The sequence below is a fragment of the Silurus aristotelis genome (genome assembly GCF_946808225.1).
Source record: "Silurus aristotelis genome assembly, chromosome: 1".
Lineage (NCBI taxonomy): Eukaryota > Metazoa > Chordata > Actinopteri > Siluriformes > Siluridae > Silurus > Silurus aristotelis.
Genome location: NC_139574.1, coordinates 36,540,930 through 36,564,831, shown reverse-complemented (window position 1 = coordinate 36,564,831; position 23,902 = coordinate 36,540,930). Strand labels below are relative to the sequence as shown.

The 23,902-nt window shown below is 40.5% G+C and overlaps 2 protein-coding genes across 7 annotated transcripts in view; one reads left to right on the top strand and one right to left on the bottom strand.

Annotated features, from left to right (window-relative positions):
* Positions 1–4,815, top strand: part of derl1 (derlin 1) — an 11,571-nt gene extending 6,756 nt beyond the window's left edge. The window contains exons 2-8 of the mRNA XM_083539103.1: positions 544–655; positions 1,218–1,282; positions 1,392–1,418; positions 2,770–2,865; positions 2,950–3,002; positions 3,146–3,256; positions 3,476–4,815. Of these exons, the coding sequence (XP_083395229.1) occupies positions 544–655; positions 1,218–1,282; positions 1,392–1,418; positions 2,770–2,865; positions 2,950–3,002; positions 3,146–3,256; positions 3,476–3,626 (615 nt within the window). The 3' untranslated portion in view covers positions 3,627–4,815. The remainder of the gene's footprint in view (positions 1–543; positions 656–1,217; positions 1,283–1,391; positions 1,419–2,769; positions 2,866–2,949; positions 3,003–3,145; positions 3,257–3,475) is intronic.
* On the bottom strand, positions 3,816–23,902 carry zhx2a (zinc fingers and homeoboxes 2a). Of its 6 annotated transcripts, none has more exons than XR_014532711.1 (4): positions 23,591–23,902; positions 8,428–10,914; positions 5,400–6,248; positions 3,816–4,901 (listed from the first exon to the last, which is right to left on the bottom strand). XR_014532711.1 is itself a non-coding variant. In XM_083536716.1 (3 exons), exon 2 carries the CDS (start codon positions 10,814–10,816, stop codon positions 8,438–8,440), a length of 2,379 nt encoding a protein of 792 aa, XP_083392842.1. In that variant the 5' UTR covers positions 10,817–10,914; positions 21,532–21,684; the 3' UTR covers positions 5,446–6,248; positions 8,428–8,437. The 6 variants fall into 6 exon arrangements, 1 of the variants encoding a protein (XP_083392842.1); XR_014532712.1 differs by lacking the exon at positions 23,591–23,902 and adding an exon at positions 22,957–23,356; XR_014532713.1 differs by lacking the exon at positions 23,591–23,902 and adding an exon at positions 23,301–23,356.

The window sequence follows — 23,902 nt, the reverse complement described above, 5'->3', positions numbered from 1 at the left end:
ACAGCGAATGGAGACTAAATGTGGAACGGGATGTTCAAAAATACCAACATACCAATCTTATGGTCAGGAGTCCACAAACATTTGCTTGTATAGTGTATCAGCAACATAATTAAAAAATCATTGGTTAATTAAAAGCCACTATAAAAAAATTTTTCAAGATGAGTTGTAAAACAGTGAAATTTAGACGGAAGAGTTTACTAGCCATTATTTCGTCTGTCTGATCCTTTGCTAACCGTCAGCCAGGAGATAAGCATTCATAAGAGAAAGACTTAAATAAGGCCAATCAACAGAGGCCAGAGCGACGACAGCACAGATCCTAGATGTTGTAAATCACTTTCATGTGTCTTATAACCGTTCACGGTTCATCGAGCCGTTGACATAATGCTGGTGTGGAAAAGAACGTATTGAAAGTATTGTTAGAACAGACGTAGCCTAGCATTCACCACATGTGCATGATGTGAAGTGTTTCCAGTTCAGGACAAAGCCATGATGTGCACTGGTTTCATGGGTCACTAATCATTTGGTCTTTTGGTCTTTCTGCAGCTATGGAGGCCAATATCTTCAACGCTGTATTTCCCAGTTGGTCCAGGAACAGGATTTCTGTACATGGTCAATCTGTACTTCCTGTACCAGTACTCGTCCAGATTGGAAACAGGTATGATGGTGACTCAAGGAATTGTAACAAATGCTATATGGAAAAAACTGCACCTTATCACAAACCTGGAAGCACACAGTTGTATCGGGTAAAATTTTCCTTTCACTTGAACTAGGAGACCCAAAACCTGTTCCAGCATGACAATGCTCCTGTACACAAAGCCAGCTACATGAACATATGCATTATATGGGTTGGGGTGAAATATCTCCTTGCTATAGAGCTCTGAAACTCAACCCTATTGAACATGATGAATGTGAACGCTGACCGCCCCCCCAGGCCTCCTCACCTCACCTACATCGGTACCTGACTTTACTAAATTCCTTGTAGCTGAACGAATATCCCACAATTCTCCAGAATCTAGTGGAACACCTTAGCAGAAGAGTGGAGGTGATTTAAACAGCAAATGGAGAGTAAATCTGTAGTGGGATTTTTTTTTTTAAAAAAAGCACATATGAAGGTTAAGGTTGTATAAGGAAAATAGAAGTGAAAACTGAATTTATAATATCAGAGTCAGTGTTTCTTCAGAAAGTCAGTTGTGTTAAGCTCCTGTTGTTCCACTTAGGAGCCTTTAATGGAAGACCAGCAGACTACGTGTACATGCTGCTCTTCAATTGGATTTGCATTGTTGTATCCTTTTCACATTTGGCTGTGTGCACGTAAAAAAAAAAATAAAATGTTTCGATGTCTGATTTATGTTCTGGATGGAATCGAGGTTGTCCTTATCTACGCGATCCAGATAACAGGACTGATGATGAACATGCAGGTGAGTCGTCTCTCATTTTATCTTTAACGATGTTACGATGCCAATATCAGAACTCCGTATGACTGATGGAGTGCATTTCATCGTGTTAAGTCGTGTCCAGATCAATCTCCCAGGTTACAACTTTGAAAACGTGACAAGCTTTTACATTTACGATGACACGCAAAGGCAAAATACAGAGTGTTCGATGAGTGAGTGTAGAAGAGGTTTCAGAGAGATTCATATGTAAAAAAAAAAAAAAAAAAAGGCTACAATAAAGAATCTGTCCTGGAAAGACGGGACTGTTTATGGCTGCTTGGGTCCACATTTCAGTGCCTCATCATCTTGTGGAAGAACAGTAATAGTCAAGCTAAAGTACCAAATTCAATTCAGTTTTATTTGTACAGAGCTTTTAACAATAAATATTGTCCTGACACAGTTTTACACAGATACAGGTTGTGAAGTTTATATGTATAAGTTTAGTTCCTATATGTTTATCCCTTAAGTGAGACAGTGGCGAGAAAAAACTCTGAGATGGTACGAGGACGAAACCCGGACTCTAATGGGAATCCGTCCTCATCCGGGTGGCACCGAATGTCAATTTATTCTAGTTTTATCATTGATGAGCTGTTCAGTGACTTGTTCATGCCAATAGTAGTCCCAAGCTATTTTAGCAGACTAGCAAACTGCCATATCAGTTTCTCATCAATGCCTTGGGTGGATCCATGAAATTACCGAGTAAGAACATGAGCTTTGAAGATGGATTTGGACTGTAGTTAATATCAACAGTCTCCTACACTGGCTCAGGGCTACAGTTTGCTTCTGATCATCATCACTGCACACCTCAACATCGTATATCTGTAATAAATGGACATTCAGTGCAACCCAGATAAGGGTGGGTTCCCCCTTAAGTCTGGTTCCCCTCAAGGTTTCTTCCTTATGCCATCTCAGGGAGTTTTATCTTCGCCACTGTCTCACTCATTAGAGACAAACTTACACTTATAAAGAACATATTCACTTTTAATCACCACATTATCTGTGTAAAGCTGCTTTGAGGCAATGTTCATTGTTAAAAGTGCTATACAAATAAAAATGCATTGAATATCGGTTATCTGGTTCCCAGATTTGAGTCATTATACAGAGAGAAATAAAATAAAACTCTGTGCATCTGAAAAAGGTGCGAGGCAATTATGTAACGACGTAACGTGTTTACACAGTTCAATAAATAAATAAATAAAGTGTGAAATTAGATAGGAACCAGACACATCGTCGTCATCTGGGTGGCACTGAATGTCCATTCATTACGGTTCCAAATCCACAAGTGTGAGGTTCATTAAAAAAAAAAAAAAAAAAAAAAAACCTGATTGTTTTCCAGCTCCTGATGATCCCGTTGATCATGTCTGTGCTCTATGTTTGGGCCCAAATTAATCGCGACATGATCGTGTCCTTCTGGTTCGGCACAAGATTCAAGGTAGGAATTTTTGCAGATTTATTCTCTCCACTTTTTTTCTAAAACACCTCCAAGCATTCTGACACTCGTCTCTAATGTGCGCAGGCCTGCTATCTCCCCTGGGTCATTCTGGGATTCAACTACATCATCGGTGGCTCGTAAGAACCTTCTTTATATTCTATAACAAATGAGGACGTGTATTTCATACATGCATATCGTTAGTTTTTGAGACTGTTGTTGATAAAACATCTGATCAGTCTGAATGCTGTACACTAAGATTCTGATCCTAATCTCTCCTCAGTTTTGTGAACGAGCTGATTGGAAATTTAGTAGGCCATCTTTACTTCTTCCTCATGTTTAAATATCCCGTGGACCTGGGCGGCAGATCGTTCCTTTCCACGCCAGAGATCCTGTAAGCATCCAGTCTGCATTTACACTCTCCATTAAAACACTTCCATATTCACCAAGTTTGTTTTTCTATTCGCCAGTTATGCATCAGTTATGCACACTGCAGAAATCATATAAACCTCATCGATTTTCAAAGAAAGGTTGGGTAATAAAAACTAGAGCGATGTGCACTTTGAGCCCAGACGATCCTCCAGACTTAACAGTCTTGTTTTCTTCTCAACAGTTATCAGTGGTTCCCGAATCGACGTGGTGGAGTTTCTGGATTCGGCGTCCCGCCCACCAGGAGGCGCGCCCCTCAGGAACAAGCAGGAGGAGGAGGTGGTGGTGGAGGACGTCACAACTGGGGACAAGGCTTTCGGCTCGGTGAAGACTGAGGATGCCGTCCTACTGAAGCCTCCATAGACACTGATGCTCACCAGGCACATGATGCTGCAGAACACAAGTTTGCATACGTTTGGGCTTCAGTTCAGTTTTTCTATCTCTCCTTCCGACTACGAATGAACAGAAGGTGCACAGAGCTCCTGCAACACTACGGCAGCGTGTTTTGTCTACTTTCCGTGATGGTGTCTATCTGAGCGTAGCTGGTTTTCTCAGCGTACACGTGCAGCCCTGCAGAAAGACGAGCTCGGGCACTTGTTTGTGCGAAGGAGATAATTTAGAGGACTGAAATGTGTCTTTCATCAAATCTAGCACACTGTGGCAGTGTGTGATGGCTTCAGATTCAACTCTTTTGTTCAATGCTTCAGGTTTCACTGTTCCTGTTGTTATGTACAGAATATGAACTTGTTTTTCTTTAGACTAGGAAATTTGAAGATCTTGCGTTTATTGCTTTTACTAGTAAATCATTTTGTTTAAACCTGTTAAGCGTAACCTTTTGTCCTAACACATACCTTAGTCAGGACTCGTTTATAGTTAACATGTTTAATGAGGTCCCCTAAATTACTGAAATGAAAGAGCGCTTGAACTCGATCGCCTGTAGGTGTCAGCATATCACCAATCCTGACTCATGACCTCGAGCAGAAATTGAAATAAAACTACAACATCGTGCCATATAAATAAATTGTTATTATTGAAAGCACTTGGAAAGTTCCACTTAACACAAATAAAACCTATAAACCCTCACATACTTATTGCCTTAAACTACTCCCAGGATTTTTAACAGCCACATAAAGCTGAAAGTACACACTGAAATTACGCTGAACCACTGCGTATTATTGATAAAATTATGACGAGGCAGTACTGAAAAGCAAACCGCCACGGTTCAGTAGTTTTATGCTCCAACACATATATTGAGTAAACAATTCATTAAGGAGTGTTTTGTAATGGGGGGTGTCAGGTGTAGGATTGACACTGAATACTGACGTGGTCTGGAAAATGCAGTTATCGAACGGAACAAGGCAAAAAATAACCAGAAAATTACCAAAAATAGTTTTTGAGGGGAAAAAAACAAATGATGCTGCAAATCAACTCTTCGTAGTGTAAATGGTATGTGATTGTAAAAAAAAAAAAAAAAAAAAAAAACGCAACAGACAAACAGGAAGTAAAATAAAACATTAACTGCTGTTTAGTCTACTGTCATTTTTTAATGTGTAGCTTTAGGGTTAAGGGGCATTTGGCCAAATTATTCAATTGATTGCTTAATTTTTATGCTGTTTTTACTAAACTGCAACAAAACTTACATATGATTATGCTCCTGAGGCTCCAGTGACCACTGTTCCTGCCCCTCTCCCCCCCGTGGATCTTCCCACTTCATCCAGGCCTGCCTGGATTGGATGTCAACAGTCTCCTACACTGATGTCAACAGTCTCCTACACTGACTCAGAAATACACTTCGCTTTTGATCATCATCACTGCACCCCGCAACATTGTATACCCGCCACAAATGGACATTCGGTGTAACCCAGATGAGGATGGGTTCCCTCTTGAGTCTGGTTCCTCTCAAGGTTTCTTCCTTATGCCATCTCGGGGAGTTTTTCCTTGCCACAGTCGCCAGTCGCCACCGGCTTGCTCATCAGGGACAAACTTACTCATAAAGCACATATTCATTTTTAATCACCGCATTATCTGTGTAAAGCTGCTTTGAGACAATGTTCATTGTTAAAAGCGCTATACAAATAAAAATGAATTGAATTGAATTGAATGATTACACCACTGTAGACATCTGTAGTGTTCTATTTAACGACAAAGAAAATGTTTGTCATTCGCTTGTTTTATTGAGTTACAGCAGACTGTTTTAAAGAAAGAGCAAGCATGATTCTTGATACCCAATACAGTATTCCTGATACATGTCTGAACATGAGAAGAGTGGCAGGAGGGATGAGAATACACTGAGCTAGCTTAAAGCAGACCACAGCGGAGACGGTGAAATGGAACTGTCTGATACGCAGAAAGGAAAAAATGCAATTCTTCTGTAAAAGTAATATTGCGACGACGAACTACAAATAAACATGTCTTGTGCATCGCTGCATTGATTTCGATTCGGATTCTATGGGTTGTGTGCAGGCGATGCTTCTGTGGTCCAAATCAAGTCCGTATTTTCATTTTAGTATGAGGATTGAGATTAAAACGAGCACCGCTTGTCTTTATCCACTTCAAATATTAAGTGCCTCCAGTGACCGGGTTTATCAGCAGGTCAACCGGTTTACTGTGTCCTTTTCACAAGGAGAAAGCCGAACGGTCCGTCAGGAGCGTTAAGCAAAATGGCTTGGGGACGTCTACAGTATTAGAAATGTAACAAAACTCATTTTCAGAAAATTTTTTTTACAAATCTGTCAAAAACATATTTACATGGGCTCTTCTGCTAAAAAAGAACAAAAAAAATTATAGTAGCATAGCAGTCTGACTTTGGCACTCCATGGTCAGTGCTCACACACACTCTCAGTCCTTCTATCGCTCTGATGAGCTCAGAGTCCAGGCATGAGATCATTGGTTCCAAGTATGTCAACGCAATTATATTCCTTCCCACAGGGTTACTCATAGCAGCCTTTGTCTCTGTCCTGAAATGAAAAACAAACACACGTCACAGTTTTAACAGAGGTACTACGTGGCCATGATGATGATGATGGTTTAGATCACTTGGATGGTAAATACATACACACATTACAGGAATATAGAATCATGTTCATAGCAGCTCTGACTAATTGCTTTACATACTTAATTCACCTAATTGCTGGTCAGGTTGAGAATCAAATGGAATGAATGACCCGAATGATTATAGGTTCCCTTTCCTCTCAAGGTTTCTTCCTAAAAAATCGTCTGAAGGAGTTTTTCTGCACCACTGTCGCCACTATTTTGCTTACTGGAGATTCATTTATAGAGACTCGTTTATTAATGTAAAATTGATATTATTAATCTGTTTATTTCTGTAAAGCTGCTCAGTGAGAATATCCATTGTTAAAAGTGCTATACAAATAAAACTGAATGGAATAGAAAATATTCATAAATATGGGAATTTTCTTAAATGAAGCACATTTGGGGCAGGGGCAGACTGCTAGCTTGGGCACCTGACATAAGCAGATTATTAGCGTTAATAAAAGTATCAGTTGTACACAGGCTTCAGTAGGCTGTTAATATAACCTGGAGTCTTTTTCCTTCACAAAAGTCCTTCTTTGATTTTTTACAAAAGATGCAAAAAACAAAAAATACACACACCAATCAGTCCATTTACTCAGTCCAGGCATAACATTATGACCACCTGACTAATATTGTGTTGGTCCCTCTTTTTGCTGCCAAAACAGTTGTGACCCTTTGAGCATCAACAGCATGAATGTTTTCAGCAGTTCTTCAGCAGAACACTTTTGATAGATACTGACCACTGCAGACCAGAAACATCCCACAAGAGCTCAGTCGTCTAGACGCCACAATCTGGTCCTCGCCGAAATCCTTAGGCTTGCCCATTTTTCCTGCTTCTAACACGTTCGACTTTGAGGACAAAATGTTAATTTGCTGCCTAATAATATCCAACCCACTAACAGGTGCCATGAAGAAAATATAATCAGTGTTCTTCACTTCACCACTCATAATGTTCTGCCTGATCGGTGTATGTCTCATGAATGCTGTGGTGCTACTCTTCCCCAAATCCCAGCACCTGCTGCACTACACACATGAAACAAGGACACCGTGTGAGTAAGATACCTTTCCGGAATCCAAAATATGAAATGTGAGAAAACTGAGCACAAGCAAATACTAGCACAACACTTGCACTTCACATCCCTCGGTCAAGCAGAACATGAGGTTGAGAACGCTGCAGCTCAAAGATTAAACGTTACCTGCTAAACAATTTCTGCCTTTTCAATGAGGGCTAAAAAAATCAGCAGACAATTCAAGGAAAGGAAAGGACAGTGGCTGTGGCCAATCAAAGGCATGCTTTTGAGTTAAATAACGTTACTTGCCACTTTTTAGTCTAGTTTGCAGTATTTTAAAGTATAACGTAACCGGGTAGCACATGCATTTCAATTTGTAGCTTAGCAAAACGAATGAAATAATCGTTTGTCCACCTCTGTGTGTACGGTTTATAATACCAAGCTGTATAACTACCTATACACTGTTAGCTACATATGTAGTCAGCCGTCATCTCACCTACAGTCACCTGAAAGGCTGCTGATTTTTCTCTGAACTATTAAGCTGGCAAATATGTGGTGCGAGGTTAAAGGTCGACCAACACTATTCAGTTCAATTCCATTTGATTCGTATAGCGCTTTAACAGCACAGTGTCCCGAAGCAGCTTCACAGAGATAAACATTATAAAATTGGGTGACTAAAAGTTTCGTGCCTAATGAGCGAGCTGGTGGTGAAGTGGCGAGGAAAAAAACTTGGCACAGAATGTCCATCCATTATAGTTTTATCATTGTTAAGGTGTTGTTCAGTGAAATTTCCATGCTGGTTGTAGTCCCAAGCCTGTAGCCCCAAGCCTGTAGCAAGACTGTAGCAATTACATTCCTCGAATGCTAAATGAACTGAGTAATCAGATTCCCAGATTTGAGTCATTATACAAAGAGAAATTTAATAATAAAATATGAGCATTCGAAAAAACGTGTGAAGCAAATATTTAACGAGGCAATGTGGTTATACTATTCCGAAACAAACAAACAAAAAGGAATTGGTAAATGAGTGTAACATGTGGAATCCTAAAATACAATGGAAATAGCTGACGATGCATTGCAATACTGGACCTACCTTTCTTAGTTCATCCTGTTACTGTGTGCTCTGTGGTCAGGACTTCAAGGTCAGTGGCCATTTTTCGTGCCTCTGAGTCTCTTCTTTCATTCTCAGCAGGCATGGAAACTTTTACCCATCTCCCACTGTCCACCGTCACCAGTCCATGTTGGTCCTTGCTCCTACTAATGTCCTGCATGTTTTGACCTAGCTTACTGGTAACCCAATTAACTATGTCCTGACTTACGAGTTTCGAGCGCTCAGCCAGCTTGTCATCATCCTCCAGGTTTAGTAGCTTTGCCTCTGGGAAATTTCGCTGTAGAACACCCTGGGTTGGTTCTGGGCTCAGCAAGCTGCTCTGCCCGTTGTGTTTTTTGTTGCTCAGATTCTCATACTGCGCCATCCAGTCCAAGGTTCCGTTTCTTAGAGCAGATCGGTTATTCTTAAACCAGCGCACGATGTCCGTGCGAGGCAGCCCTGTCTGTAGTTCCAGTTCACTGTACTCCTCCGGTGATGGCCACTGTGTCTTTGAGAAAATCTTCTTTAAAAGACTAAGAGATTTGCTGTCAATTTCAGAGCAAACAGAAGTTTGAAGAGGAAGGGGAGAAGACCTTGACCGACCTTCCTGCTCATGTTTCCCGTTCAGAGCCCCTCTGTCCAGTCTTTTAAAGCCCATGGAGTTGAGCAAGGCTAGCTCAAGGCTGTCTCTTAGAGCACGGCGCTCCGTGAACCAGCCGTCAATCTCCGTTTGGGAAATTTTAGTGTCATTTGCAAGGTTTTCGATCTCAGCCTGTGAAGGAAAGCTTGTCCTCTTAAAACACTCCTCGAGCATTTTCATTTGCTCGGAAGATTTTCCCTTTACCCATTCCAGAAGCGGAAACTTAGTGGCCACAGGTTTCTGAGGCTGGTTTTCCTTCAGTGGAAGGTCGGCCCTTAATGGCAGCACGGTCTTATGGTTTCCAAGACGCTGATCGCTAAACCACTTTTTAATTTCTCCCCAGGAAAGGCCAGTCACCTCTATAAGGCGATACACTTCTTCATCATCGGGAAACTGGCACTGAGTATAGCTGGCTATCAGCTCTTTAATCTGACCTGGTGTTTTTTTGCAATCTAAAGAAAAACTGGGTGTAGGAGATGTCGATTTATTAGTAGTCTGAACTGTTTGTATTATTGAAGGCCTCTTTACCTCTGGTGAAGCAACCGGGGACATGAGGGGCCTCTTAACAGCCTGTATGGCCTGATTTGAAACTGTTAGTGCAAGAGGACCAGAAGCTGCATTGGACCCGTTGGTGACTGGTGTCAACACCAAGGCGGACTGTCCAAGAACTTGGCAAGGGACAGTCTGTATAAAGGATTGAGAAGCTTTTGTGGATTGGGTCAACTGGGCAGGTAAGACAGTGAATGCTTGTTGAACAGGCTGAATTGTTCCATTGAACATTTTCTTGCGCGCTTCTTCAACCTCCTCTGGAGACCAGCTGATGCCTTGCTTTAGCCGTTGAGTTGTAAACCATACTTTGATTTGTTCTTCTGGGTGTTTCGAAGCTGCAGTGAGCCATGAGAGCTCAGCTTGCGTGGGATATGGAAACTTATTAAAGGAAGTAATGAGAGTTAGGTTTCCGTCTAGGGACGTATTGTATTTCAATGTGTTTAGAGGTACAGCAATTTTTGGCACTAAACTGTAGTTAGGTGGCCGCTGCAAGGACGGCATTATGTGCGAGAGACCGTCTTTGAGTGTTGCATCTGGGATTATTACTGTTCCATTCACATTTACTGCAGTGATCTGTTTTTTGGATAACTCTGGGGTAAGTTTTTCTATTTGACAGTCTCCCAGAGTGCGTTTGCAATCAGTTTTTGGTTTCTTTAGCGCCATGGATTTGCTTGACGGGGAAAGGTCCTCTGCTGATTGAGGACTCCGAACATCATAAATGGCGGCACAGTTGGAACCCTCAATCGTCTGTTCCAGGACGGTCTGATTGTTCAGTTTTATCCTTTTAAACTTGAAATTGCTCTCTCCAGGATGGAATTTTTCGTTGTGTTCAGTCAGGGTGTCAAACTTTTTCGTGTTGAAGTTGCAGACAGCACAGAGATACAGAGGGTTGAGGATGACATTAGGATGGGTGGAATCGACATGTTCTTTGAATTCATTAAGGTTCTGTGTGGAGAAAGTACAATATTTGCACTCATAGCCTCCCTGCACCTTTTTCTGTGGGCGAATTTCTGCCTCTGGTTTTTCTGGATCACTTATCGATGGTATACTGCGTACAACGTTCTTTTTCTCAGTCCAGTTCTCACTGGCAGAAACACATGATCCGTTCTCCACTGCACTGTCCGCACCGTCATCTGTATCCTGGTCCATCAAGTCATTTGGCCGAATCATACAAGGCGTGGTAGATTTCCTTCGACTTGCCATGACCTACTGTGGAACTGTGCAACCTTGATGAGGGACTGTTAGTAAATGCTGAACGAGGATCTTCTGACTTCATGAGACTTCATCGCTGGCCATACGATCTAAATGAATGCAGAAGAAGAAAACAATGCCTCTTGAATACAACAGCTTTTTAATACAAAAACAAATGATTTATTTAGCCAATATCATGTTTAGACATTATCAGTTTTTAATGAACAATTATAAAGCATATATATATATATATATATATATAGTTCTCAAAGTTTTTCATGTGCATTTTCCACCCTATTAAATCATCTAGCTAATGTGAATGTGTAAGTGATTCCACTGTAACATGTGAAGCCAGTCACCATGTCTGTCGACAGACACCACCTCCTAACAAACCTGTGTTGTTTCGCAATTGTTCACTTGCACAGTGGAGCTATTATCTCAGGCTTAATTACACATTTCCTGCTGGACACTTTTCTTTTACAGAAAACAATTGGCTCACAAAGAAAAAGCAAACAACTAAAACAAAAAACTGAGGTAAACAAAACCACTTACTATAAACAGTCTACTTTATCTGAAGGTATTAGGGGTGTAAAGGTACACGCGCTTTGGTTCGTATCTCGGTTTTTGAATCACAGATCGGTTTAATTTCGGGGGAAGAAACGCGAAACATGAAATTGCTAGACACCTTTTATTAACGCTGTTTATTGTTTACATTTGTGAACATGAACAGTTTGCTTTTTCCTACACAATTCGAAATAAAACGCCGTTTGGGTAATACAGTGTGTGTGTGTGTGTGTGTGTGTGTCTGTGTGTTAATATTAAAGATATTTTGTACTTAACTGTTCTACTTCTTTCAGAATTCTTTAACAAATGCCGTCATTTAAGAAACACACAAAATATTTATTCATTTATTCATTCAATTTATTTATTCATAAGTGAATTTATTCCGTTCATCCTTTATGCATTCATTCGCTCCCTCGATATGCGGAATTGTCAGGAATTTCTCCTTTTAAGAGAAAGCGGTACCTAAAAACGTAAAAATGGTGCCGATGTGGAAATGGAAATCTTTTGGACTTTTTCTTTTAGTTCGCGTTACTGCCGGGTGGAGAAAGGGCAGTACTCAGTACTCGAGCTGCAGAGACGTTCTTGATTCGTAGCGGGTCGGTCCTGTCAGAGTCCGAGCAGGACTTCATTAAAAATTGAGGCAGGCCTTATTTTCATGTTGTAGTTATAGCAACTGCTTTAAGAGAGTGACATGCGCTTGTGATACATCACAGCAGCGGATTAAGAAGCCTTTAATTAGGGTGGAAATAGATGCAATTGCCTGAGGTAGGAAATATCTTCTCTCATGTCTGATTGGTTATCTTGTGTTAATCTTCCTCAGGCTTGCACTGACCTCAGTGTCTCAGTACAGTGGAGAGTGATGAAATATGCATGAGCCACAGTCCTCTCGTATCTCAACCTCAACTAACTCCAGCAAAACCAACCAGGAGCACGTAAGGGGTACCAGTTCTTCTTATTTGTTTAAGGTAGTAAATAAACATGAACTTATACAAGACATTTATTTTATCAGAGGATTTGGTCGTAATTTATACATAGAGCTCTAAAAAAAAAAAGCCACCCTGGGTCATAGGAATTTTTTTTCAAAAAATCTTTTTTTTATCTAAATATTTGATACCTCCAGATATTAATCAAAATGTACATAAGGGGGCTTAGGATGCTGCAGTTTTAAAATAACGTCCTCCTTTCCTGTCACACAGGGAAGAACAAAAATAATACTTGAAATTAATGACAAAATCTCGACACGAGTGCAAACTGTGTGCACAAGAGCAGGCATACATCTCGCTGTACTATAACACTGCTTCCTCTCCACTGCCTCTTTTAATACGCGTATTTGACAAGCGGTTGAATGAAACGTGACTGAGACGTATGTTATGCAGAGGTGGCAGGGAGCACCAGCGAGAGGAAGATGAGCATTGTGTGCCTTTCCGCTGGCTGAGCTGCATCCTTCCATGGGAGGACGTAACTGTGTTAGTGCTGTGTGAGGAGGCGGAGACAGCGTCTTGTTAATACTGTGCAGTGCAGCAGGGAAAGGGGCTGAATGTGGGATTGAGGCAGATTTAATTTAAATCTCATCAGATGGGGCCTAGAAACCCTGCAGCACTGCACGGAAACTTGCTTTGGATGCAGAGCTGCTCAAACAAGAAGACAGAACTGTACAAGTTTGTTAGAGTTTTCATGCTTGGGCTATAGAGTGAAATGTCTTCCAAAGTGGCAGATGCCCAGGTTCTAATGACGTCACAGTTCTAACTCAGAAGGTTTGACAAAGCTCTGGACTAGCTCTGTGAAATACTTGAAATTTAACCTGAACCCTTGAACTTTAAATATGAACTTTTATGTAGACAGCCTTCAGAATTTTAAGTCTGCCCAGGTTTCCTTTTTTTTTTTTTTTTTTTTTTTGGGGGGGGGAATGGGGGTGAGACCAGGCTTGTAAAAAAAAAAAACAAGAGAGGCCTCCTGGGTTGCCATGGAAACGGCCCTAGGCACGAGGGTGGGAGGGTTTTCTCACCAGAGGTCCAGATGAGGATCCGCATTATTCCGCATTCCTATTTTTGGCCGAGGCAATTTTTGCGGGTTAAAATCCACACAGAGCAGTTGTATATACACCATTTACACAGTCCAGAAACTACTGATCCACAGACCTGCAACGACCTGCTAACACCCTGTAGACCCGCTGCTGATATTAGTTAGAAGCAAACAAATCACCTACCAAAAAAACTGATCAAACCCCATTCTTTGGCCGCATGCTTCAGCATCCTGTCATGAGCCTTGACCATCTGTTGGGCTTTACCAAAAATTGCGGTATGAACCACGTAAAAACATGCGCTGGGCAATCGACCTAACGTGTGCAGAAAATTAAAGCATGTATTTAGTCACAGCCATGGTTTAGATGTCATTTTGCAACAGCCCACAGAGCAACAGCCCTTTCTGATACACAAATACCACCTCCATAGCGCCATCCTATAGTCATATCGCCTCATCCCAAGTAACAACATACAACGTGCAATCATTTCAGCTGTTCCAAGCCATTACTTCTAATAATCACGGGCCGGACTTTATTTTAATTTAACCCGAGCATCAACACAATGAACACCTTTAACAACAGAACCATTTCCTGTGATACTACAAAACGAGCAGGTCCTACTATATCATACTGAATCTGATCACAGTCATTTCTGCTCCCTTTCTGCTGTAGTGGATGGTCACACATGGAAGACTACACATCCCGAACAGCTTACACACTGCATACGCTGCATCACATCCTTGCTTCGGGGGATAATCTCACCTGGATACAAGCAGACTTGTCCCTAAGAACTGCTGCTGTAATCATAAACACTTTATCCCGAGAGTCTTATTCACAATCTGCTCTCACTGAATTTCTATTCGACACACTCAGCACACTCAGATCTTTACTCTGTTACAGCTGTGTACTGTAATGATTCATAATCACACGATTCATCGTCACCCAGGGGTATTTATATATATTTATATAATATAATATATACTGCATAAACTATAAACAATTATAAATCTTACTCCCAGTGCATGACTCAGAAGAAGATAGGGTTCCTCCGAGTGTGGTTTGTCTCAAGGGATCTCCATCATGCCATTTCTGTTGTTGCCACTGTCACATCTGACTTGCTCGCTTTGAATCTACATCTGAAAGTTTGGGAAAACTGCTTTATGACCATGCCTACTATGGATGTGCATCTCCACAACAATCGCAGATGCGATTCACATTTTCATGAACAGCTGACTTTTTTTTTTTTTTTGCCAATTGGGCAGCTTGACCCATTTAAAGCTTTACACATTGAAAATTAAATAAATCAGATAGGAGGTACTTTTTCTTTATTATACAGGAGAAAATAAGGCGGATCTCTTAAAATGAACGTCATTTGTTTCCTTTTTAGAGAAAATTAAATTTTTATTGCTGAAGTTGCAGACAGGAATATCTGTGAAAACTAAACCCATAAATAAAAATGGAAAACTACATTTCAAAATACAAAAAAAAGCTAACACACTGTAAGGCAGGGGTGGGCCGTCAGGGCCAGAAAAGTCTTCTCTGCTGTCCTAAACACTATCAAAAGCACTGACCTACATTTACAATCTAAACTTGAATATTTGTTCCATAAAATTGTATTCATTTATTCCCAAGTTTATTTTCTTCATTTTGTAGTGTTTCTCTTGGCGGCACTGCTTCCAGTACGTGTATGTGCATGTTAGATTTTTTTGTCCAATCAGATTTCAGCCTCTATGTGCTGCCATGTCAATCTAATCTACCCAGGGCCTTCACAATCAGTACTGCTGGCCTTTTTACCTTAGTCTCTATTAGCAACGGGTCTGTTTCTTTAACCAATCAGATTTCATATTCGCCTCAAAGGGCAGCTAGCTTTTTTTTTAGCATTTTTTTTTTTTTCGACTGGCAAAACACGTGTGTAGCTCTTGACACATTAATACATCTGAGTTAGACCTTTTTACACCTACGGAGGAAGAGAAAATTGATTTGGTCTCAGACATACTTAAAAATCCATTTTGAAGAAAAGCTAGACATCGTGAGGAGGTCGGCCAACCCAACTCTGAACTAGAGAGGTAGAAGTTTGGAGTCCTAACTGAGTTTCTCGCTTTAATAAAATGGTATTCATCCTGAAATGCCTCTCTCTCTGTAATGCCAAACATTGCTATATTGCGTTTTTGTATTGTATTGATGGTTTTATAATTGCGACGTGATAGTGGTGGTATTAAGATGTGGATTAAGTCGGGTAAGTCTCCACTGAAGGCCCAGGTACCAAATGCATGGCCCACGACTGCTGTAAGGTGTTTTCTTTATGTTTTAGTGTGAAATGATCCCGTTTCCACCACACACAAAAAGTTTGCCTTATCCCAACTTTTGTTTTTCTGGAAATTCCGTTTATTTCTCGCAATTCTGACTTTTTTTTTCTCGCAGTTGCGACTTTATTTTCTTCATCTGTCTTGTTCCGTCTCCTCCAGAGCTGATTGTTAAAGGTTTTCTCCAGAGATCTGAGGCTTAGTTTAATACCATGTGATTCTATTGACTGTAGCCGATTTAATTTTAGGGCTGATACAATTCATCGAGTAACTCGATTAAAAAAATTAAACGTTGGATGTTTATGAGAACTAAAGCCGCAAAGGCAGAATTGGGCAAACTTTTTTTTATGAGGCAGAAACACGCTTCCAAACAACACAGGAGACGCTGCAGAATGAAAATGGAGGAACAGAGAGAAAACAGCGAGGGGCGAGGAGAAGATTCAGGACAAAGAAAACGCTAGAAAGTGTGGTTACCGTTTTTAAACTAATTTGAAATTTATTTTTATATTTTTATTTATGAACTTTTAAAAATATATTTTTGTATTTGCATTTTGATGTAATATGGCAATTAAATAGGTTTAGTTTTCACAGATATTTTTGTATGCCATTTCAGCAATAAAAATTTACATTTGTAACATTTTAACAAATATTGAAGGAAAAAATGTAATGGTTCATTTTAAGAACGCTATCTTATTTTCTCTTGTATATTCAGTGTTGCTCTTTAATCAATGGAAAAATCTATAGAATATTCGATTAGTAAAATAGTTGCAGCCCTACTTCACTCCACAGTCACAGAAGGAAGCAGCAGTGAAGGACAAAGTGCAGTACTGTACCTAAGTAACTGTACTAAAATGCTTAACTGCTAAATTCGGAGCCCAGTAAAAAGCCCCTCCTTTTATATTTTTACTTGAATAAATGTACAAAGGTACTCACGTTGGAATGAAAAGTGAAAGTGTGATGTATAAGAACTCTATCTGAATAATTGATGCAATTCAATGTTCTATTCTCCTGCACATCAGACCTTTTTAAGGAGAGACACACACAATGAGAGAAGTCTTACTCCACACACACTCTCAGCAGAACCGACCGCCGGGGTTACGCTTGTGCTCTCAACACCGCTTCTTTTTCTAATGCATTTTACATATTCACTTCAAAGTAGCGAGGAACGGCATGTAGTGGTGTAAAAAAAAAAGAACAATGTCATGCATTAAAATGTAGTGCAGGAAACAAGTACAGATTCCTGAAAAAGACACAAATCCATAGTTACTGTGCACCAGTATGGACTGTAGTGGAATTAAGTTAAATAGTTGATCCTCTTGTTTCTCATACTCTGTACCCGATAATAATTAGATACATCAGCTGTACTACAGAAGGTCTAGATGTTATTAATGAATATTAATAATGATTAGAGGTCGCTCCTGTGTATCTCTGACTCGTGGGTCACCTCACTCAACACAGCCTGCACAGCAGATGGGCAGAAAAACGGCACAGGAAGGCACTTATTTTTAAATGGAAATAAAACACCAAGAAGTTCACAGTGGAAATACGTTGATGCGTGTTGCATAGACAGCAGCGAATAGAGCATTACAACACAGTCGCTTCAGAGAGGTTCCACTCCTACACAATGTGAGATAAAGGAGCACTAAAGACAAATCAAATGTTTACAAATCATGTTCAAATAATCATCACTCAGCTTACACGTGTTAAGGTTGTTTCTGAATTGAGCCCGATGCTGAAATCACTGCTCTTGTTTGCACTACAGATCCAGACATGTATGCCGTCGCTCTCTCTTTGTCCTGCTCAGGGCTTGGAAGACCACAGTGGTATTCATCTTCACTGTCATCCAACTGTGAGGCTGAGTCACAGCATCGAAACCCTTGAATCATACCACGTCCACACATTTATATCTCTCATGTCTTAGAAACTACACTAAAAGGCTATAAGCAGGACAAATGTCGAACGTAAAGCAAAATAAAGACCATCATCTGTCAGATTACAGGCTGGTGTGTTTAATTTATTTCTCCAGTATGTCTCTATGTAAAAGTACATATAGAACCATACAAGACTTCTTCCTTGGATTTGTTTAAATAACTTGTCCCTTCCCAAAAATATGAGAGCATGAGAAAACGTGTGTTTAACAAATAAGCCTATTAAAACACGTCACACAAAACTCAAGGAACAGGTTTCAGTGGTGGCACAAAGCAGGTACATAGTGTGAGAAGGTCAGTAATGTACCTGAGTGACTGATACAGAAAACATCCAATTGCAGGACTCGGAGGGGAAAAAAAGGAAATCACAACCAGATGTCTGAGCATAGAGAATGGTCTTCTGTGTTTCTGGCCAGCGCGCCGATGCCGTCATAATGTAAAATTTCCTGTGACCAAAACTGGACTGAATGAAAGATTAGACTTGTTTTTAAAAAAATATATACCATTTTACACATATTGAATACATCACTGTGCATGTGATATAAATGTGCTATAAATGCTCTATTAATTAGTTGATATTTCCAGAATCATCGTATCCTGCTGTATCTATATGACCGTTTGGTATATTTAGAGCAGTGGATTCGATCTTACAACACGAGACACATCTTGCCATGACTTGTACAGCGCTTTTCAAAGAGGTTTGAACTTTGAAAGATAATCATCAAACAGGGTCCGTTTTGAGTTTGATTAAAGTTTAATTTTAACCTTAAAGTGTAAAATCCAACATGCCTGTGCTTTTCTGGCTCGCCAACTGCTCAAGTTAAACATCCTCAGTTACCTCATAGCCTTGAGTGGATGTTAATCCACTAAATTAAGTATATTATATATATGCGAGTCGCATCTCGATGCATAGCCAATAATGCGATACAGTAAAGATACATATGAGGCAGCTACCGATGCGATACGATTCACGCTGTTACAATGCCGTGCCTTTTGACGTGCGAAAAAAAAAGATTAAATTAAACCAGATGTCCTTTTCCTGTTCTGTGTGCAGAAAGTTACAGCTCTACCTCTGCCATGTTAATCTGTATTCTATGTGACTCTCAGGACAACCCTCGTCTCCGTAGTGTTGTGATACATCATGTTCACGTAGCGGTAGTGGTGCTGAGAGAACGTATATATATATATATATTTTTTTTTTTTTTTTTATATTTCTAAATAACAAAAGTATAAAGCATCTTCTATTAATTATATATAAATAAAACTATTTTTTTATGCAAATCTGTTATACAAAGGCGATACAAATGCCAGCACACTCTTTAAAAGTGATTGCATCGCACCGTTAACCTTTATGCCGATTCACCGATGCGACTCGATGAATCTTACCATCACTAATGTGTGTGTATTGTACTGACACCAAGCGGCTTCGTTCCAGAAAACACCGCCAAAGAATAATTTAATTGGGAGCAAGATCCTGCTAGACGTGACATATACCTGTTTATTCGCAGCTGTTTTACCAGCATGGTGTCAGTGAGACCACTCTTGAGTTAACACACCTGCTCGAACACACATCTTGACACTACCCAGATTTGGCATTGTAAATGGGGGTTGATATAAAAGGTGTGTACCTATAGTGTTGAGCCTGTAATGTTGAGCAAACGCTTTTAAATTAGACAGTCGGAGAACGACCTCCTCTCGGAACAGGGTCTGTGATCTAGAACAGGTCCAGAAGGTTTTTGCTTCTCCGCTGCTGTTCTTCTACTGTAAACCCACATTTACGTGTTTAAGATTCAGTGTCCGACATCTACACATTTACAGTTCATCAAAATACTCCAAGTTTAGACATTTTAATAAAATAAATTAAAAGTATGTAACATTCTTGCACTTTCCAGCAGGTCATCACTTCCCTCTCTTTCCATGGAGTTGACAGAGAACATAATCGCAATGAGCAGTTCGTAAAACACTATTATGTTATTTCCCCATGTAGTAAGTCTTTATAATTTGCCATAACTGTGCATTGTTGGGGGTTTAAATAAAAGCTATTGTAACTGTAGCCTGAGGTCAGAAAGGCTGAAAATCAATCAAAGTCAACAAAAGGCATAACGTCTTTATGAAACAGGACTGCTTGAGAACCGACATCAAAATCACACAGTGGAAACTGGCAGGCCTCATGCAGAACTATAAGCAGAAGCTGGTGCTATGTGCACATCAGGAAAAACATGACTGGCATTCACAAGCTTCTGTCTGCGGCCTGGTTACAAAAAATTAAATAAAAAACAAATACAAGAAAACATAAAGTATATATACTGGTCCTGTACTGACTTAGTGTTGTGCTTTGGCAAAATACTCTGCTCACTTAAGTACACTGAGCAGAAAAGTATTTTACAATCAAAGGCATTAATCCAAACAAGAAGCCAGAGAACAAGTATCACTGATAGTAATATTACATATTTTATGAAGAATGGTAGTAAGCGCTCTGCCTGTTTGACTCCTCTGGGCTTAAAATGACCTTGTAATTAAGCTGTATTCATTTCAAGTCCGAAGAAATCACCCGTGAGCATTTGGACTGTAAATTTTTCAATAAAAATTCTCATAAACCCAAAGATACATTGAATCCAATCGTCATTTGCAAACAGTAAATCTGTACAAATGGTCTAACCCCCTAACGAGACATGATCTAAAGGCTGATTAAACAAAAAAGACACACTGTTGTCCCCATCATGAAAAAACAGCGTGCTGGAGCTTCAATGTAAATTGCTCGCTTCGAACTCCCACGTCATTTTGCTCACGTGACGGGAAAGAATGAATGAAAACGGCTACGATGCGCCAAACTGTCGACTCTTGACCATCTGTTTTTTTTTCCTTTCTCTTAAAATATGCAATTGAAGATCAATTATCATAATGAAGACATCGAATCTGGCAGCGAACAGAATGACAACAGATGCCTTAATAATATGCTTAGTAGCAGCGCACACGCCTTGTATATAAATGTCTTTGGGAAAACAAATATTTTTGTTTGGGGAAAAAAAACAAATATATTGCCAAAAGCAATCAACTGATACGTCAAACAAATATTTGCTTATTACCATGAATAAACTGCTCCCACTTCTCCACGGCATAAGTGTATTAAAAACTAATCTACAGTATAAAGACACTACAACGAGAGGAATAACTAAAGTGAGCGTTTCACAGGAAATAGGCAGGAACATTCATTTGAACATGGTGAAAACTACAACATATCTTATGATGATATTTAGACCTGAATCCATTTTTGGTCTCAGCGTTTAATATCACTGTAACAATCAACAACAAAATCCTTAAGTACATATTTGTATGATATAAATATGTTACAAATAATGTTATACATGTTTATAGATGTATCATATAATGTTATAAATATGTTATAATTGTTTTTAAGATGTTAAACGTTCCACTCACAATTTATTATATATATTTATTCATTTATTCATTTATAAATGGTTGGTTTAGGACGTGAAGGTGCTGTTTTGATACACAATTACGCCTCAAAGATGCTCATCTACATCAGAAACAAACTACACAGTATTAGGAAAAAGTGTTCCTACTTAACAGCAACAAAAATCACAGACAGACCACAGAACCAGTGCTAAACAACTGCTCCTTAGAACCAGTAGAAAGTGAGAAGTTCCAGGAAGGGAAGATATCAGGGGACACCAGAAGCAATAGGAGATTGTATAAAGAGAAATACTCCCAGATCGCCGGTTGTGTATTCGTACCTAATACAACATTATAACATAACCGCAAGTAACACAAACACAATACTACATAAAAAATGTTGTTACATTCGTGTTACATGAAACACTGCAGCTCCAAAGTGGGATGCCGTGTTATTCCACAAACTCCAAAAACATCAACCATCAATTTGACACCTACCATAAAATGTTCAACGCATGCTGGATGAGAACTTGTTGCTCTCCTTTATGTCCATGACATGAACACGTCAGAGGGCAGGAGTGAATAATATCTTCTAGAGTGAACCCTAATGGCTGAAGTAATCAAACTTTCTTTGCAGAGATGAACACAGCAGTAGAATATTTAGAGACTTCAGTAGCGATTAATTATAAATTAAGTCAGACAAGAAGACACCCTCACAATAAACCTTTCCATTCAGTGAAGTCATCACGACCAGCAAGCAGAGAAAACACAGCTCTGAAAGGAGCCCGGCCCACGGCTATGACATCATCGCCTCTACTCGCTTAGTCACCGACGGCCTGGGCAGCAAAACCGCCTCCTCAGTGACGTCAGCACTCTAGCACCGACGCAGGCAGCCATTTTGAATCCAGCCAGTCACCTGGCACAAAAAGCATTTGGTGCCAGAGCTAGTGAAGCTGAATCAGAGTCTAATGTTTAGATATTTATATAGGACGAAGAAGCAGCCATAGTTTTTAAATCTTGATTTTTGGATTACTGTTAAAAAAGTTTTTCTACAAAAATCTAAAAACTCCACACAGAACTTTGACTTGTATTCGCTGACCTCCAGGCCTTTTTATAGTCTATAACTTAAATCAAATATACACAAGGTAACCTTCATAAATCACCTGGATCGAGACTACTCCGAAATGACTGCTTTCCATGCTCATGCATCAAACCAGCATTCGTGCAGCAACATAAACTTAATACTGAATTCACACCCAAACTGCGCCAATATCACAGGGGGGAAATCACTAAACTTCATGATGACTTTGCTGTGCAGGATATGTTATACTCCGTAAAATCGACGATGTTTCTCTGTTTCACGGCTGTGATTCTCTCAAGGCCAGAAAGACCCTTCAAATTCCAGCCACAGAGCTCTGAACTTCCACCAAGAGTGTTTAAGAGGTGATTCGATCTTAAAGATAACACTTATCATCATCATCATCCTCCACACACTTTTCTGTCCTTTATAAAATCTTTCCCATGTAGACATGTCCATGTGGCAGTGATCCACCTCAACATCTGTACTATTCTCCTCAGCATCTGGAGGATTTGTGCTTTAAAAAAAACAGGTCATAAAACACTCCCAAACCTTATAACCTATACGACGTTTAATGTATGGACCGATTTCACCTTAGAATGATGTCCAGGGCATCATCCAGTCATCTGATCAGACCAAAGAGCATCATCATCATCATCATCCTCGTCGTGTAAAATTGATGGGCTTGAAGGAAAAATAATGCTCTGAACAGAGGGATGAAGTTCGTGGTGGAGAAGAGAAGAGAAGAGAAGAGAAGAGAAGAGAAGAGAAGAGAAGAGAAGAGAAGAGAAGAGTTGAACGCAGTGCTGCAGTGAGTGCTGGAGGGGAGAAGAGGCGTCACCTGCCTACATCACGGCCAAATCACAGGAGCTCCACAGCCATTCCTCGAGTACTCCTGAGATGTTTACTCGGTTCATGCGCGTCAGGAAACACGAGCCGGTGACGGAATAAAGCCGGACTCGGACACCTGCTACTAAACCGGCGAACCGGGAGCCCGAGGAGCTCCAGCGTGAACGCCATGTCGACACCGGGAGCCATATTCTGCTGTTTATCTCGACGGAGGAGTGAAGACGCGCTCAGGCGCTCACATTCTCTCCCTCTTTCTCTCTCTCTCTCCCTCTATCTAAACGGCTTTCAGCTAGCGTTTATATCCCGGGCTGGACACGTTCATATGTAAATCTGCCTTTACCGGGACAGGAGCGCGAGCTTCTTGCTGTTGTTATTTTCCCGTTTTACACACACACACACACACACACACACACACACACACACACACACACACACACACACACTTTGTACAATATGGACCAGGCGAACAAAGTTCAAACGATAAGTTAGGACGTTATACGTAGCAGGAGTTACGCGTTAGGCCACGGCGCTGGTCGTCCGCTCGGCTACTAGTTAGCAAACGAATAGAGAGCAGTACGAACTTTTTTTTCGGTTCGGTTTCGCTCAGTTTGAGTCTCCTGCTTGAAATACCTGCCGATTTCGGTCGTGTTCCTTATCCGTCCAGGGCGCAGAGCAAGCCGCGAGGCGACCGCAGACATCCGCGAGCGCGCTGCTTCCCCTGGTCCTGCGTGAATTCAGGGGGCTGGAGCGGAAAAACCTACAGATCCTCCACCGAACCCTATAGACAACAGCCGAAAAAAAAAAAAAAAGAAAAATGCGCGAGCGAGTAGGGGGGGTGCGACGCCAAATGCCACGTGATCGCGTACGTCACAGGCCGCGTTTGCAGGCAGACACACGCTGGAAGAAGCGCCTCCATGCCGCCGTGTGCAGGAGCGTGAGCAT